Source organism: Protomyctophum bolini (assembly GCF_963924005.1).
Source record: "Protomyctophum bolini genome assembly, chromosome: 16".
In the NCBI taxonomy this organism is placed as follows: domain Eukaryota; kingdom Metazoa; phylum Chordata; class Actinopteri; order Myctophiformes; family Myctophidae; genus Protomyctophum; species Protomyctophum bolini.
Genome location: NC_137877.1, coordinates 20,581,719 through 20,601,016, shown reverse-complemented (window position 1 = coordinate 20,601,016; position 19,298 = coordinate 20,581,719). Strand labels below are relative to the sequence as shown.

General features: G+C 41.4%; 2 protein-coding genes across 2 annotated transcripts; both read left to right on the top strand.

The window, feature by feature from the left end:
* Positions 1 to 5,371: 5,371 nt before the first annotated feature.
* LOC308331185 (UDP-glucuronosyltransferase-like) lies at positions 5,372 to 16,150 on the top strand. Its single transcript, XM_080786431.1, has 5 exons — positions 5,372 to 6,307; positions 7,826 to 7,957; positions 11,147 to 11,234; positions 14,399 to 14,618; positions 15,168 to 16,150. The coding sequence occupies exons 1-5, from the start codon at positions 5,447 to 5,449 to the stop codon at positions 15,448 to 15,450; spliced, it is 1,584 nt and encodes a 527-aa protein (XP_080642557.1). The 5' UTR covers positions 5,372 to 5,446; the 3' UTR covers positions 15,451 to 16,150.
* Positions 16,151 to 16,285: 135 nt separating this feature from the next.
* On the top strand, positions 16,286 to 18,417 carry LOC308330862 (granzyme D-like; the record flags this gene model as incomplete). The annotated part of the gene is made up of 4 exons (XM_080785936.1): positions 16,286 to 16,737; positions 17,247 to 17,403; positions 17,611 to 17,761; positions 18,385 to 18,417. Coding segments are annotated over exons 1-4 (477 nt in total), but the record flags the coding sequence as incomplete, so codon positions are not given.
* Positions 18,418 to 19,298: the final 881 nt, after the last annotated feature.

Here is a 19,298-nt window from a genome sequence, read left to right as displayed (position 1 = left end):
TCATCCAGGAGGTCAGATAAGTATGCCCATGTAAAGATTAATAAACAAATAAAAGTATCTTTAAGAAACTTAGCAGGGAGCCAGTGTAATCTAGCTAAAATGGGGGTGATGTGGTCACGCTTTCTGGTGCACGTAAGGAGGCGAGCAGCTGCATTTTGAACCAGCTGCAAGTGCCTAAGAGAAGACTGTGCGATGCCGACATACATTACAATGCATTGCAGTAATCTAACCGTGACAAAAAAAATGCATGGATGGCCATTTCCAATTGTTTGGGAGGGAGATATGGTTTGATTTTAGATAGGAGTCTGAGTTGGAAGAAACTGCTTCTTACCACGGAGCTAATCTGTTTATCGAAGGTGAAGTTATTATCAAAGGTAACACCTAGGTTTTTGACGGCTGAACGAATATTATCAACAACCTATGTCCCCATATGGAGCTTTATAGGTGAAAGCCTTCGTTACACCTTTATTTATCCAGGTTTGGTAAGCTGAGCTCTTTTTCAACAACGCCCTGCTTCACAATCACACAGTGACACACATTAGCTTTATGTATTCAATTTGTAAATACATGCCATAATAAGACATAGGCTACAATACAAGAGATCATCAATACTAAAAGTATATTTACAGAGAAAGGGGGGTGGGGGGGATTTTTGGCAAGCTATAGAAAAAGTTGCAAATTGCTCTTTGAAGAAGAATGAATGTATCCCTATGTTTGTGCCGAATCTGGAGGGAAAGATCAGTGGAGCTCCTTAAGGTGTTGTGCTTTTGGGGGTTAGTCGTTACACGCACATGGGCACTGGTCCCTTGAGTATTTTGAAGACCAGGCCCATTGTAAATTGCTCTCCTCTGTCCTCTAGCAGACTATCCCAGACTATTATTCAATACGCAGGTCTCCCGGTCTCTTCAAGTCGGGATAGCAATTTCGTAAAGTGATATGTGAAAACGTGAAGTGATATGAAACAAAAGAATAGCACAAGTCTATGGTAGGACTTTAGGGCTGTATTTTGCGTGTCTTAAGTTCCAGGTCTTATTCCCTAACTTGAGTAAACTAAAGACCTGGAGGTGTGATCAATGCTCTTTAGCCACTCAGAATAGCCAAATGGCATTGATCACGCCTCCAGGTCTTTAGTTTACTCAAGTTAGGGAATAAGACCTGGTACTTAAGACACGCAAAATACAGCCCATAGTGTCCTAAATACAGGATGAAACAGGACAAAAGGCACTATGAACAAATGGCCATCACCCTAGGGGACCGGGTGTGGGAACTACTTACCGTACGACTTGCCGCACCCGTGCTACTGATACGCTGAGTTGGTGGGACCCGGCATCGTATGTCCAAAGGCGAGAGCTCTATCGACGGGGTGCATACTTAGTTTAGACTAGTCATTGGTTAGACATGGGTTAAGGTTAATTTTAGGTGTGCTGCCCCGTGGGAGGTTAGGGTTAGGGTGAGGGTTTGAGATAGGTTGTATTTGTACGATTAATGACCGGTCTAACCAAATGACTAGTCTAAACTAAGTACTGCACCCCTATCGACGCTTACATAAGATTACATAAGATTCAACAAGGGGGTGACGTCGCGCTGAAACAACAGGTCTGGGAATGCCCATATGGATTTTTTTTTAATTTACGTTATCGGGCAGGGTAGGGCCAGTGCAGTTACAGTAGGGCCCATGTTGGGCCGGGCCTACATTTTTGGGCATGTTGAGAACTCGCTGACTGCCGGGTGCACTGGCTGCGCTAATAATTTTGGGGCGGGCATGTCTAGAGTTTGAATGGACAGGTATCAGTCAAAAGGGAGACATCGAAGAAGAAGGATGAGTGGGGAACCATCAACATATGGAATGTCAGAACAGGTAATTTCCATATATGGAGGTCTAAGGGTTTGAGGTCAGATGTAGAGTTGCTGGCCGGCTCCATATATGCAGATATAGGTGATGATCCAGTCTTCTCTTTTTGGCTATCCAGGGTTTGATGAAGGTCAAGGGTTTGATCAAGGGTTGGATTGGGGGTAAGTCCCTGCGACATACTAGCGTCATGTCCAGGGGGTGTACTTGTACATCAAGCTGCCTCACGCTACAGAAACAGGAGATAGGCTCCTGCCCTATGGGCCTCATGGCTCGGCAAGGCTACTTACTTACTAGGGTTTGATGAGGTCAGTGTCGTGATCTTCATATATGGAGACGGCTATATATGGACTATGCCATAGCATAACCATAGCGACCAACCATAGCGTGTCAGGAGGTGTGACGGACAGACAGACGTACTGACAGGTTTTGTAGGTTTTCATAGTAATCTGCGACCTACCGTGGCAATAAAGCCACATTAGTGGTCTAAACTCTAAAGTAACGAAGTAATAATATTATTAATATTATTTAATATTATTACAAAAAATATATAGATTAACCACTTCAACCCTATATACAGTAGGCCTATATATAACTACACTTTGGCTATTTAATGTAAAGTGACGTATTGTGAGCTTGTAGGTTGGCTATTTCCTAGATCTTCATACATGCAAACGTGTGAAATGGAACTGCATAATGAGCACTTTTGCTTTTGGTACTTATATATATAAGTACTTATATAGTATATTGTGATGCTAATCATTTTGTACTGTGGTACTGGTATTGATACTTTTACTAAAAATCTGTACTTCTTCCACCACTGGAGAAGACAACAATACATTGAAACAGCCCTGGAAGTGTCTAAACTAGAGATCTATCTATCTATCTATCTATCTATCTATCTATCTATCTATCTATCTATCTATCTATCTATCTATCTATCTATCTATCTATCTATCTATTTTCCTATTCATTGCCAAAACAAGTGTCGAAACATAAAATTGAGAAACTAAGTACAGTTGGAGGGCGGTATACAGCATCATGTTAAACAAAGCTATGTCGCATTGCAACATTATATTCATGTTAGCAAAATCAAATCAAATCAAACTTTATTTCTAGCCACATTTTCCACAAAACTATTTAAAATGGTATAAAAATGTGTTTAAAGTTAGCAGCTTGTTTATATAGTATAGGTCTATGTCAGAGGTCCACTCGGTACAGATGCAGCAAACAATAGTTCTTAGGGTGGTTGTATTCCATTGGCTAACCTTCTTTTCTTTTATCACAACAGTTCACAAATCTTGCTGCTGTGTTTGCACATTGTTGTATTTATCCCAGTAGGTTTGGAAGGTCTTTGTCGTTGGTCATGTTTTCAAACTCACTTTGGGTGTAGCTACTGTGCTGCATGCAGGGTCCTGCTCCCTGGAGACCTGCATGGCTGCATTCCACTGCTAAGTTGTTTACAATGTGTACCCATGACACATTATGTAAACAAACATGGAACCACAATTGTACAAGTTTAGGTTGCTGACTGCGTGTTATTTCTGCATGAGGCCACACCGACAGTATGTCTCCTCCTGACATTCTCCTAATGAGTCTCTTTCTATGGTTCTATAGTTCTTTCATCGCGTGTGCCTGTGTTGAGAACCCGTCTAAATAGGTCAGTCTGCTATCTAATGTGCTAAGCAGGGAGTAAGTAAGTATAAGTGCTGTACAATGATATGGAATACAGGCAACTGAGGCAAGATTGTGTGCACATCTCTTGCCTGTATTAAGGCCAGGTGCTGGATGTCAAGGCACCAAGGCAAACGCCAAAGAGGAAGAAGAAACATCCGCAGCTCCACAAGAGACTTACTTTATTATGGCAAAAATGCAATGTTTCGACCCTTTAGGGTCTTCACTCTTCATCAGGAAAATGTGCCTGATGAAGACCTAGACTAGAGGGTTGAAACGTTGCATTGCACCGTCTTAACCTATGTGACTATGTTACTGAGTACAGCAATGTCCGTCTTAACCTATGTGACTATATGTTACTGAGTACAGCAATGTCCGTCTTAACCTATGTGACTATATGTTACAGAGTACAGCAATGTCCGTCTTAACCTATGTGACTATATGACTGTTACTATGAGTACCAGTAGGGGCAAAAGTGGTGTTTCTGTTGTGCCAGAAACAGAGAGAGAGAGAAATAGTATTGCACTGTTGCCTGCTAATGAGAGAGAGAGGGGGGGGGGGGCAGGGGGAGAGGGAGAGGGGAGTTGCACCACTCAGTTCACACGGGTGTGATTGTTTTTTAATTAACAATCAATATGTGTTATTAGATGGTCTGCTGCAAGTTTCAGTTCTTCAATAACCATTTGATTTTGCTCTGACCAACTATCTGGTGACTTAACAAACTTACTTGCCGACCCCCTACTACAGTATCAATACTGTTTTGAGATGTTTAAGCTTTCCAGTCGTGTAGGGCTTTGCTTCATATGTAATGATTGGTGAAGGATATCATAAATCTGATGTTATCTCCCTCCCAGCAAGTGCTGTGTCAGCGGCAGCCTGTCTGTGTGGGTGTTTGCTTCCTGTAAACGGCTGTCTTCGCACACCACTTGAATGCTTTTGATGAGGGTGTAGGTGTGTGCGTGTTTGCGTGAGAAAGAAGAGAGTGAAAGCTAGACAAATAGAGGGAGCTATTGGGTAAGAGGGCACATGTATGTGGTAGCACGCAATTACACTACAGTATGTGTGAGTGTTGACTGAGAGGGGAGGGACCAGAGATAAATGGGCCAGATTGTGCATTAAATGGCATGTGTGGCCACCATGACTTGCAGGATTTACAATGAGCTTCATATCATATTTCCACTCACGCAACACACAGCAAAAAAGGAGCAGTGGAAATGGAAATGTCATGGAAAATGTAGTGAATGGCTTAAAAAATTGCGTTAAAATGCACTTTCTTAGCAGTCAGTCAATGCTGACTTTTAGGTACTATTTATAAGCCTTATCACACCTAAAAGTCCACATTGGCATGATTGGCTGACTGCAAAAAGACAATGCTTGACTCAAAAGCAACTATAATGTGACGAATTCAAATCTTTGTTTTGTGAAATTAAGTAATATCACACCCTTGTGAAGTGACCCCTTCGTACATCATCATACATTATCTCATTCCGGCCAATCAGAATGTGCATCCTCACATTCGTCTTCAATGTTTGTGTTCACCCAAACACTCTAAATTGTCCATTCATTGTCAATGGGATTTAATGTTTGTGCACACACTAAAAGCTGGATATAGAAAAAAATACCACAAAGAACTAAATGGAAATGCACTTAATAATGATTAACCTGACTAACCTGACTTTAAACTTAACTCCACAGGGTGGGAATCTATACAATTTTACCTCCCTGTGTCTAACGGCAGACTAGGCTTCCTGTGGGAGGAAAACACGCTTGCATATAGTACAACTTCAGCCTTGCAAAGTCCAGCCCCCTCTTAACAACACCCTCCCAGTAGATCTTCCCTCTCACAACAACCACCAGAGCGGGCAGGCTCAGGCTCATACAGTACACAGAGTGCAGAGTCAGTCTGCACTGACAACAGAAGGAATGGACAGAACAGTGTGGTTTCCTCCTGCCTTGGGCCTGCTGGCCTGGCTGTGCTGCTGCTTCGCTCCGGGGCCCATTCAGGGGGGCAAGGTGTTGGTTATGCCTGTGGACGGGAGCCATTGGCTCAGCATGAAACTGCTGGTCAAGGAGCTGGCCGAAAGGGACCACGAGGTGCTGGTCCTGGTGCCTGAGACCAGCTTGCTTATTGGGGGTTCGGCCAACTACAGGACCGAGACCTTCCCGGTGCCGTTCACCAAGGCCGACCTGCACAACACCCTCAAGAACCTGAACCCGTTCGCGAAGTCAAAGGGGTTATTTGACGTGATTAACGACTTGCAGCTTTTAATGAACTTCACCAACCTTCAGGTGACAGGCTGCGAGAGCTTGCTGTACAACCAGCCGCTCATGGACGATCTGCGGGGAGCAAACTACGACCTAGTGCTCACCGATCCGTTTCTCCCCTGCGGCTCCATCCTGGCAGAGACATTCGAAATCCCGGCAGTCTATTTCCTGCGAGGACTCCCCTGTGGCCTGGACGGAATGGCCGCCCAGTGCCCCTCTCCGCCTTCCTACATCCCCATATCTCACTCGGGAAACACAGACAAGATGAACTTTCTGCAAAGAGTCAATAACATCTTCATGTACATGCTGGAGTCCGTCTTGTGCCGCATCATGTACGCCAGTTTCGATGAGCTGACCGGCAGGTATTTGGGCAATGGCATGACCTACAAGGACGTATTAGGTCATGGCGCGATCTGGCTGCTCAGGTACGACTTCACCTTCGAATGGCCCAAACCCATCATGCCAAACATGGTCCATATCGGTGGCATCAACTGTGGAGGGAGGGCTCCCCTGCCTGCTGTGAGTGTGTAAAGAGCCTGTGCTCTTAGAACCTGGTGTATGTGTAGTGTATGGCATTATAGATGAATACATTGTAAAAAAAATCATAATAATAAAGACAATTATTAAAAAGATCTATAAGCTTACAATGCGGCACATTTTGACTCGTTGTGTGCTTGTAGATCGACTATCTTTGCCATGCATGCTTTGGCAGTGTCTTGCGATGAGAGACGGCTAAACCATGTGTGTGCTTCATACTACAAATCCAGGAAATAAACAATCACCTAAAACTGTCAAATCTCTAGTGGCGAAAAATATTCACCAGCTACAGTAACAACAATTCCAACAATTTGGAATGATGCCAAGTTTTGCCTTAAAAACATGTTTTTACACTCACTGTGTTGCACACAACTAAATATCTATCTGTACAACATGTACTGATACTACAATATGTACTACTCATATAGGGAGCACACCAAAAATGACATGTATAGGCAATACACATTGCACTCTGCAATTCTTCTCTTTCAGTGCTCTAGTGGAGAATAATGCCCTAAAAGACCCTCTAGAGCCTGAATATTGTAGTCAAGAGATCATTATGCATCCTTGCTCAATGTTCCGTAACCAACTTTGCATTGAAAACTTTTCACGAGGGCAAAATGCCATGTTTAAATGATTATCAGGGCGGATGCAGCTGTGTCTGTGTGTCTGTGTGTGTGCGTGTGTGCGTGTGTGTGTGTGTGTGTGTGTGTGTGTGTGTGTGTGTGTGTGTGTGTGCGCGCACGTGCACGGATTTGTGTATACTGGGAGTTAGCTTGCAGTGCGATAACAACGTGAATGTGGGTGTTGCTTCCACTGCTCTTGTGACTTGTCCTCTGGAAACACTCAACAGTGCAGGCTGTGAAATTTGAACCAGGAAAAGGCAGTCCCTTGGACTCTGGCCATTGTTAAACAGAGGAACTTTGGGAGCCTTGTTCTGTTTGCAAGTAGTTGCACGTAGGCCTATCCTACAAATTAAACACTTAAGCCCCATGTTTAACATTAATTGTCAAACATTTAAAAAAATGTTATATTTTCAAAACCTTTTTTTTTCACCTATAACGTCATGCCCAAAATAGGGATTCAAATACTCAGCCAAGTATGTACTTCAAATACATACTGAGTTTTACTGAATCAAATATGCACTTCAAATACTCAGCCTATGTTTTACTGAATCAAATATGCACTTCAAATACTCAGCCTATGTTTTACTGAATCAAATATGCACTTCAAATACTCAGCCTATTCACAATGTAAGTATCTCTACAAATGTGTTTAAAAGACACCATCATTGATTGAAGCAGTCATGTCAACACCAGTATCCCATGTGACTTGTCTTCATAATTAGGCTTTATATATTGTGTGTGTGTGCGTGTGTGTATCATTATATATATCTTTTTTAACGAATTTATAAATCATTCTATACGTGTCTGTATTATAATGTACAGTATGGCTCTCGAGAATAATTGTCTCATTTCATTTCATTTCATCTCCCTGCAGGACGTTGAGGAATTTGTAGAGGGCTCAGGAGAGGATGGTTTTATTATCTTTACTCTGGGTTCCCTGATATCCGCAATGCCTGAGGAGCAGGCAAAATTGTTCTTTGATGCCTTCAGACAAATTCCTCAAAGGGTAAGAGCAGTATTTTGTATTGTGTTATACTGTTATATGCTGTCGGGCAGAAACAAACCACCTATCTCCATATTAATTAAGCTTTTTTGTTTTATCGTAAATTAAAGCTCCAAACACGGTGCGAAGTAACACATTTTGAGATTGTAGATCTGCTGCTTTTGATGCTTTTGAATTTGAATTCTGAAAAGTAACAGTTTTGGACATATTCCACCCGACAGACGATATCCAGCTCATGTCTAGATCCAGTTGAGATGGGTTGCCGTTCACACTAGGGCTAGCAGTGGGCAATTCAATTTGATGCCTCCCGGTCCAAATGTCCTCTGCACCGAGACCGCCTTTGGACGTTTATCACACTTTTAGACCATATCCGTGGTCATCATATGGACATACCTAGCCCTGGTTCTTGACTCTCGTATTCATAAGAGAGTCAAGGCTTAACTGCACCCTGTTTTTTGCGCTCGCTACATTTACAACTTTTACGTATATATAAACATTCGGAATTCAAATATAAAGTACTCACAATTTGTCCCACGGGTGTTAGTTAGTTGCTGCTCCAGCGATTAGAATTGCTGCATCCCGCGTTGTTTAATAAAAAGCATTTTTATCCGAGCTGTTATTTTGCCATTGGCTTTCAACTACGCGCCCCTATCGGTCGGGAGGAGGGTGGCACTCGGTGAGTTCGATATAGGTACGCTGACCGCCCTGCCAATACAGACTAATAGGCGAGTGCGCTCCCGGTGTGCAACTGTGGATTTCCCAAACGAACCCCGTTTGAAAAAAGTAGCCGGGGCGCTCGGATAAAAATGCTTTTTATTAAACAACGCGGGATGCAGCAATTCTAATCGCTGGAGCAGCAACTAACTAACACCCGTGGGACAAATTGTGAGTACTTTATATTTGAGTTCCGAATGTTTATACTGTATATACGTAAAAGTTGTAAATGTAGCGAGCGCAAAAAACAGGGTGCAGTTACGTCATGACTGTCATGATAATCATCATGGCAGTCACGTATCAGGGCTAGGACATACCTAACAATGGATGGATGCCAAAAAGTCCATACAAATATATTTTTAATTACATCCTGAAAACGAAAACGTGCTGCGTGATGACGTGTCAAGGCCCACATCAATAAAAGCCAATAAAAATGAAGCTCACCAATTCGATTCCCATTGCTTCATTGTCCTCCAACACAGCTAGTTTTGATTAAAGAACTACTCCGTTTTTAATCTCATTCAAGATGACATCAAGACAGTGTATTACTCGTTTTAAACATAATCATCGAGCTAAAATAATGTATATAGGTTGTGTATAGGTTAGAAATAATCTCCTGGCTTTGCCCCACATCTCTCTGTCACTTTGTTTACAAACATGAGAGGAAGTCACGGACGTAACGCCCCATAGCCTGGAGGGACGCTCTGATTGGTTCAGAAACTTCAGAGCCAGCGTTTCAAGCTGAAACTTAAAAATAAATTTCACTACACCTTTAATATCAATTGATTGCGGTTCACAACTGTGTCCTGTACACACTCATAACACTCCGGTTGCGGTGCGATGAAAATCAAAAAACGAAATGCTAAAGATTTGCGGCTCATTTCTCTAAAAGAAATGGTACAAAAGGGACAAAATGTATGTTTTGGGTGAATTAAAGGTGTAGTGAAACGGAAACGGTGGGCATTTTATTTTGAAGTTTCAGCTTGAAACGCTAGCTCTGAAGTTTCTAAACCAATCAGAGCGTCGCATCCCTTCAGGCGATGGGACGGTAGCTAGGGACAGTAGCTATGCTACACACAGGACTCATGGAGTGTTTGTTAACAAGTCAGATAGTCAGCTGTACCAATTTACTGCTATGTGGCTTATTTCTACCCTATAATGTTTTCAGATACATATTTTAGCGTGATGATGTTTAAACCGAGTAATAAAAGTCTGGATGTTATCTTGAATGGGAATAAAAACTGAGCATTTCTGTAATCAGTAGCAGCTGTGTTGGACAGACATAGATATGGGGAATCAAACGGGTGAGCTTCATTTTTGGGGGGTTTTATCGATGTGGGCCTTGACACATCATAACACAGTACGTTTTAGTTTTCAGGAAGTAATTTCAATTCGATTTTTATTGACTTTTGATATAAAAATACACACAAATGAAAATGTACACATTTTTTGGCATCCATTGTTGGGTATGCTCAATGACCACGGATGTGGTCTAAAAGTGTGAAAAAATATTTTTCATTTCACTATTAGCGATAATTCACTTCCAAGTGAAACGGCTTTGAAAGTTTCAAACTAAGAGTTTACAAAACACTGAATTTACAAACTATATTGATACCGACATTTAGACAAACGAAAATAACCAATCGACAAAATCAACTAGTCACTTCATCCTGTATTATTATACTTTGTTTTACAATGGTGTGCAAAAATGGCAAACAAAGCTGATGTACAGTACAAATACGATCTCAACAGACAATATACTAGGCTACTGTATATGGATATGGACAGTAAATTAAGTAACCTGTGCACATAGTTCCACAGGTGCTGATTAATGGTTCAAGGAACATTTAATCAGTTAAATTCTAGTATATTATCTACTATACTATATATTAGTATGTTAATTGCACTCAAAGTGCAGGTTGGTGCCTTGCATGGGTTCTTCCGCCATGTGTGTGTGTGTGTGTGTGTGTGTGTGTGTGTGTGTGTGTGTGTGTGTGTGTGTGTGTGTGTGTGTGTGTGTGTGTGAATGTAATGCACAATCTATGTAAAGCACTTTGGATATGGATAAAAGCGCTATATACTGTAAATGAACAATTTAAATATGGATTAAGTGTCTTGCCAACAATGAAACAAGAAATAGTTTGGACATTTTAGAAACACAAATTGTTTATTTTACAAAGCTGATTATTTCATAAATCTTTATTAAATCTTTCCTGCTTAAGTTGTGAGAGATTTGTCCAGTCCGCATATCCTGTAGACTTAAGCACTAAACCTGCCTAACTGAGACATAGAACTTTGACCCTTAACTTGGTTGGCCATAAAAAGAAAGAAAGAAAAAAGATACAAGGCAAAACACTAGATGCTTTCATCTGGTTCTCAAATCGGGGTCCAAATGGGGGCCTATATCAGTTTGGGGGCCCACATGAAAAGGATTGAAAAACAGTGCTTTACAGTAACCTGGTGCTGTTGATGTTTCAGGTTTTATGGAGATACACTGGCGTTGTACCTGAAGATGCACCTACAAACGTCAAACTAATGAAGTGGCTACCTCAAAATGACCTTCTAGGTACAGTATGTGCAAGTGCCTGTGCATGTGCAGAAACTTCTATGACTGAGCTTTAACCACTTAAGCCCAATATACTTTGTCGCACAAATTATAGTGAAAATAGTCAATCTTTAGATACACGATTGTTGCTGTTTTTGACAATTTTTTTAACTTTTGAAAATGTTTGGCTATGATGTCCCCCGAATATGGACCTCCGGTTGAAAGTGTTTAATGGGAACTTTCTTTTGTATTATGATCAGCCTATGTATTTAATATACTGTATGATGAATTGATATTTGGATGGTGTTCAAGAAGAATGGGAGGCCAGGCACAAAGTGTTGCCAAAGTGTGAAAGAAAAGTAATTAATTGAATTATAAGCCTAATGTAAACTCTTTAACAAAGACCACTGGGCGTGAGAGCCGTCCAAACCGTTGGGTGTGGATGTGGTTGTGTCAGCGGTGAATGTTTGAGTGAGAAATGGGATGTGGGGCGTTGCACAACTTACAGTAACCGCTATAGCCTGGAGGCTAGCACTGCTAGGCACCAACTGCTGCTATATCCATAGCACCTGCACCCAGCTTGGCAACTACCGTTCAGTTCAGTCAAGGTCAGACAACTGTAATCTAGGGTTTTGCTTTTGGTTCCGAGAGCCCCCAGTTTGATATCGCTCTGTCGGGTGGAAACTGTTACTTTTCAGAATTCAAATTAAGAAAATGGCAAAGGTGGCAGATCTACAACCTCAAACATGTGATGCAGTATGATCCAAGTAGGGCAATCATTTAGGAAAAAGTTTAAATATGGAGATAAGAGGTTTCTGCCCGATAGCAATGAGATGCATTAGGCCACGGACCCCCCATTTGATACCATTTGTTATGTCCCAATATGCAAAGTCCTCAGTGTTCATTTATCACTGCAGGCTATATCTTGCACCACCCCTTACCCCTTATCCCTAAACGTATTTGTCATGTTTTACTATTTTGAAAAACCTTTTAAAATTGTTCGAATGGCCAATCTACAAGCTCACAACGTGCCGATGTAGATCGGCTAGTTGAACTATTTTAAAATGTTTTTCAAAATAGTAAAAAAAAAAGTCAAATAAGGGGTAATGGGTGTCACCAGTGTATTATACGATCTATTCATATCATATTGGTTACGCTATTGGAATAGTTTTCTTCACCAATTTCCGTTACGTTAAACGAAATATTTAATAATGTATACTGTATTATCTCTCCAGTTGCGACTACGTGCACCAGGCGAACCTTGCCCTGACCAGCTAGTTGGCCAAGATAGAAGATTGATCAAAGTTAGACTGGCTAAAGCCAGACGCGAATCAGCCATTGTCATAATTCCGGCGGATTACACAAGTGTGATATGACTGAGTCTGAATGAGTCTGATTTATTATCCTGGCAAGGTCAAAGTGGCTTCGGCAAAGTCACACTTGAACATGAAAAATCAAGGATTGTTACCTAAAAAGAAAACGTGATCAGTTAAGCCTGCTTAACAAAGTTCTGGCTTCTTTTTTTTTACTGCCCTGCGAACATTGGCCTCTGTGTGAACAGGAGTATCAATCAAGAAACTTGTCACAGAGCAGTAAATGATTAATCGACCCTCTACATTTTTGCTTGAGACAGTGCCACCAGAACTGTTTTCACTTGGGCTGAACTTCCAACAATCATATAGAGTAGACCTTTCTTTTGAGAAGATTCCAGTTTTCTCTCTAGCCAAGTCTGTCTGAATCCATTAAGTTCATATGTTTTATGTCTGTTGTCTCCCTCTCCTGATGAAGAGAGGTAATCACAACAATGTTTGAACTACAGGGAATATGGCGACCCACATGTGTGTCAGCCTTGCTTCAAATAACGTTGACATCGTCAACCAGTAGATGCCCTGACACCAGGGTCTAAATGTCTCAGTACCACCTCTAGCCACTGCAGAGGTGTTATTTAAAGCATTGGTTCTCAAAGTAGGATCCAGGGCCAGGCAACCTCATGGTTCCTTGCAGGGCTTCTAAATGGACCCTTACACACTACTCTCCCAGTTATAGGGGTCCTTAAAATAAAATTTAAAAAAGTTTGAAAACCACTGTATTAACATACTACAAATATACAACAAATCAAGTTCATAGGTGGCACTCACAGCAACAAGCAGACCATGGACACTGTGGCTGAAGTCATTTTGACTGAACCATGTGTGCTTTTCCTTTCCACCTCTTGTGCAGTCGACACACATTAACCATGGCGACGCATTCTCTCAATCCCGCTCCAACTCGGGACAATAACAAGCGACTAACACAATGACTTGAAGGTTTCATTGAAACCTTCCAAACATACTCCCTGGCCATGTTGCCTGATTTTGCAAGAGAAGCAAGGAACAAGTTTTATCACTTTACATATCGTCTATTTGAAAATAAGCTCACAAACATGCTCACAACAAATCGCATTGTGAACTTGTGGATCTGCTACTTTCCAAAGATTTGACAAAAAGTGAAATCTTGTATGGAGGTCCCCTGGTCCCTGCTGGCACATACTATTTTCAGATGGGGGGTCCATATATCTGCGGGTCCTTAAAATAATAAGCACAGGTCTTCACCAGGGCAGGTCAGGTTGTGGCCTCCTGGTGGCACTATAATAGGCCAATGTGAAAAGGGTGCCATTTGTTCTTATGCCTTGGATGGCAATTGGATGATTTGAGGCATTTTGTTCCAAAAATGTGCTTTGCAAAAATCCAGCTGTTGGTGGCGCTTTAACAGACCAATGTGAAAAGGGTGGGATATATTCCTCAGGAAAGTGCGTTCATGATTTGAGGGTTTTTGTTCAAAACGGGCCAATCTTGCAAACTTTGAAAGCCAATGTTAGCCAATAGCCAATAAGAATGGAATATGAAATATCGGACAGATCCGTCTTGAACACATGACTATAGAGATAGTGTGAAACGATTTGCGCTATTTTAGGACAGAATCTGGGTAATATAAAAAAATGAGTTTTTCAAAAGTCTGCCTCCTGGTATGCTGTAACAGGCCGTTCTGGAAAATGTGGGGCAGACGTTCATCGTTGGCATCAACAATGGAGTGTGTGTGCAACATTTGGCATCGACCGGGTTAATAGTGAAATATTCGTTGTTGTTAGACATGGACAATATGACATTGAGTGTGTGTGCTTTGTCTATCCATGGTCTACTCCTCAGGTCATCCCAAGGCCAAAGCCTTCATAACTCACGGAGGGACGCATGGCATCTACGAGGGCATCTGCAACGCCGTTCCCATGGTGATGATGCCGCTGTTCGGGGATCAGGGAGAGAACGTGGACCGCATGGTGTCCCGTGGCGTGGCTGTGAAGATCAGCCCGTTCAACGTGACCACTGAAGAACTGGTGGCCAAGATCAACAAGGTCATCGGTGACAAAGGGTACGAAAGCAGCACTACTCACTGAAATCCTGAGGGTTAATTTAACCCAGATTTAACACTCCTAATTATGATGTCTAACATTAATGTGGTGAAAAACATGTATGGTAAGTTGTGTTTTGGTACCCTCCAGAAAGGTTGTCTCCGCTGCATGTGGTAACAAATGTGGTCTCTATTCATTTGCATTGTGTTTATGAGAACTCGCAGCCCCTTCAAATTCACTTTACTGGCAGGATGTGCAAAAAAACTATATACTGTAGTTAGCAGATAGGCTTATTGCACAATAAAGTAGGTCCGTAAATCTGAGTGTAAAAACTGACATGGATGGGTCAGTTTGGGTAAATTCTTCCACAATTTAGGGCCATTTTCTATACTATAGGTATATTGCTCTAGCCTGGGCCCGATCTTCTACTTTTCATATTTTTTGTGTGACGCTGTAGTATGATCAAGGGCATTAATTTACCGGGGGAAAAACCCCACTGAAAGTTAGAATATAGAGATAGGACGTTTCTGCCCTGACAACAATATACATCTCTCTCTGACTGCCCACAGTTATCAAGAGAGGATAGATACGCTGTCTTCGATCCATCTGGACCGGCCCGTGGAGCCCCTGGACCTGGCTGTGTTCTGGACCGAGTTCGTCATGAGGCATAACGGCGCCGAGCACCTGAAGCCGGGAGCGCATCACCTCAACTGGATCCAGTACCACAGCCTGGACGTCATCGGCCTCCTCATCGTCATCGCCGTCACAGTTATGCTGGTGACGCTGAAATGCTGCTTGTTCTGCGGCCGCAAGTGTTACGCCAAGGTGACCGCAAAGAGGAAGAAGGAGTAGCGATTTGCAGCGCGGCACTGTTGATTGTGTGTGTGTGTGTGTCTGTGTAGACAGACAGAATGTAGACGCCTCCTTCGGCTCTGGGGAGTCTGTAGCTCGATAGGGGGCAAGCTTCGGTGACGGACACGCGTGCGTCACAGAAGGGGACGTTCGGTGGGCCAATCGGAGGCATGCCAATAAAGCTCCTTTGGATTGAATTGATAAGTCCCGGAAAATATGTGATTAGCCTTGACACTTGAGTGTCAGCGACGCAGCGTGCCATGCGCACTTCCGCTTGACTTCCGCCTTACAGTGTGATACAGGTCGCTCCAATGAACTGCAGTGGCCAATGAGGCATCTAGGTTTTAATATCTCTGGGCGCAAGCACATCTTCGTGTAGAAAAACGCCTAGAGCAGGCGTGTCTTCCTTCCGCTGGATGGAAATGACACTCAAGTTGAAGTCGCGCGTGAGTGTCATAACTCATTTCCATCCACCAGCTGTTTAAAACCTGGATGAGACGCCTGCTCTAGGCTTTCTTTCTGCCTCTTGACGTGTGTGTGTGTGTGTGTGTGTGTGTGTGTGTGTGTGTGTGTGTGTGTGTGTGTGTGAGAGAGAGAAACTGCAGTAGCTTATCGTCATTGCATTGTCCTGGTTGGTGACATACTGCAGGCAATCATTAAAGATTTTGGTTGAAAAATAAAGTAATTTTTATACAATATTGTTGCCAGATTAAGACTTGTGGTTTATTTGTTTGGTGCGTGGCAAATATCTGACAACATCTTGAATGCTCATGTGGCCTCTAGTCACTGCTTTTTTCACTATTCTTTTTTGTCAGGGCTAGCTGGTATGGCCGCATCAATCTGCTATTTTTCTGGTTGGCTGTATGGCTACAAAAACATAATTCTAATTCTGAATATTGTGATAATTGTTTATGAAACAGCGCTAGTGTGTGGAGGCTCCGGTGTTCTTACGGTTTCACAAATGGCAGATTTTATTTAGTTTTAATCCATGCATGCGCATGAAGAACAGGCTGACCACAGACTACGGAGTCGTTTCTATAAAGACGCACTTCAGGGTAAAGGCGTGATAATTCCACCTCGCCTCATCTCTGCATGAGTCATGTGAACAACAAACATGGACCCTCGGTTTCCTGTGGAGGTTTGGAGGGTATATGAGTAGAACTCTTTTTCAAAAAGAGTTCTACCAAAAATACTTTTTGGCAGATCACCAAAACCAGCTCAAACTGTTTACATACATAATGATGCTCCTCTACATCATAGCTGTGCTTCAGCTGCTGTCCTTCACTGGTAAGATTACAACTTTTATTGCCTTTCTAGTTCCATTCATGATATAAATGCATGCAGGCAGAACAGTGAGAACACTCAGACTTAAGTGCTTGTAATTATCTCATTCAGTTCAAATATTGTTCAACCATAATATTGACCCTCTACTATTACTGAGGCTATGAAGTAATTTAGTGTGATGCAATAATACAAATAATTGTATGTAATTAAATATAATATATTTTTATTATCTTCTATACAAATTATAATTGTATTATTTATTGTATTGTTGATTCATTTGAGGGCCAATCAAAATGCCTTCACGGGCAGGAAGGGCATAGACTACTGTATCTACTGTACAGCCTTATTATTCACACATGTACCGCAACCTTTCTAGACATGAACCTGTGAAAAGTGCCACCTAATTTTGTGGTAACTGAATCACAACCTTTTCCTGTTATTGTAAATAAAAAATATAATATTCAGTCCTAGGTTATGTGTTTTACATTCTTATTCTGTGTATTTCATGTAAGGGGCTTCTGAGAGCGGCATAGTGGGAGGAAAGGAATCCAAGCCTCATTCCAGGCGCTACATGGCAGAACTTCAATGCCGTGGAGGTCATGTTTGTGGAGGCATTCTCATTCGAGAAGACTTTGTTCTAACCTCTGCACATTGCAAAAAAGATTGCATGTGAGTAAATATTTTCTAAAAGACTAAGATTTTGATATTTTGTCGACTAAAACTAGACCAAGACTAAACAATGTGAGATGACTAGGACTAAAATTAATGGTGTGTTATTCAAAAGACTAGAGTAAAAACGAAATAGTATTAATTCATACAATAAATAATGAAATAATACATCAAGTCTATATAACCTGAATTTTGGTATTATTTCAGTGATGAGTCTGACATGATGGTGGTACTTGGAGCACACAACAGAACCAAAAATGAGGCGAGCCAACAAAAGACCCCAGTAGCCAAGTACCATCCACATCCTAAATATGATTACAATGATGACGAGAACCCATATGACATTATGCTTCTTAAGGTAATCTCACATTTTGCTAAACTAAACTGAAATCAGTTCTGTCACTTCTGTGTCTCATTTATATATAAAATGAACCCACCTTTTTATGCAATACCAATTGTACCCAAAAGATTATTTCATGATCAAAGTCATTAAGCCAGTAAATACATTTGAACCATGCATTTGTAAAGTATTAACTCATGCAGTCATAATTCACTTGCACAACAACATATGCCTCTTAAATACAGTAGCTAGATCTCTGTAGACTTGATTGTAGTTTGACCACAAGGGTGCAGTATAGTGATGTGCATCTTCTCTCCATCTGTAGCTTACTGTACACATACTGAGGTATTGCCTATACTTGTCATCATATATTTTACTTTTTCTGTAATCAAATGTTTAAGCTATTTTAAAATGGCCAAGATGTGCCTTCTTATACTGTTAGCGTATGTGTACTAATAGGCTGTATGTAATATGTGATAGCATTGGAACATGAATCAAAATGTTTCTAATAAAATAAAATAAAATTTCTAAAATTATCTAATCAAATCACTGATAAATCACATGAGTGGAAAATCAAGACATTTGTGTAACTTTACACATAGAAAAAGATAATCTGAGAACTGCTCTGTTCACTTTCACAGTTAGAGACAAATGCCAAACTAAATAAATACGGGAGAAGCATTGGACTTCCCAAGAAAGATGCAAAGATTTCTGCCTGCACTGATTGCTTAGTGATTGGCTGGGGTCTAACTGGACCCGGGACCTCTGCCTCTGAAGTACTGAGAGAAGCCACAGTCAAGATAGAGTTCAGCGATACATGTGAAGAGAAGTGGCAACAATACTTCGCCAGGGACCAGATGATATGCACCCACGCCAACAAGAAGACGAAAGTGGGAATTTGGCAGGTATTAGGAAGTAACATACATTTATTTAAGTAGCCTATTCTAAAAAGATGTTTTAAAAGGTAGGATAGGCCTAAGTGGTATTTTTTTAAACAGAAAAATGTTGTTGGTTAAAGCACTATATTCTGATAGTAATCAGCACTTTACAGTGTTTGTTGAGATAGTCACAAGGGCCTCCTTGTCTCTCTTTGATAAAAAAAGAAAATACAATTTCAGGTATAGGTGAAACATTTTCAGCCAATCGGGAGAGAGTACTCATCTTATTTTTTTTATAGTGTTTTATAGTGTTTTGTATAGTGCATTTCTTTGTCTCATTACTTCCAAATTCACTTAATATGGAATGGTATACCAGGATGATCGCCTCAAAACACAGTCGCCTCGGGCGTTCTATCAGAATATAGAGCTAATTAACACTTATTTCAACTAAAGAAAATCACTTACCCTGTTGGGTGAAATACTGTCATTATCATTGCAGTCCACTCCTCTCCAAGTATTCAATGTCACTTTATTGTTTCCCTTCAGGGTGATTCAGGTGGTCCACTCATCTGTGGCGACAAAGTACATGGTATATCTGCCTTTATGGATCTTACTCACGAATGGAATACCCACTTGTACTGCCCGAATGTTTTCATTAAAGTCCCTTTCTTTATCCA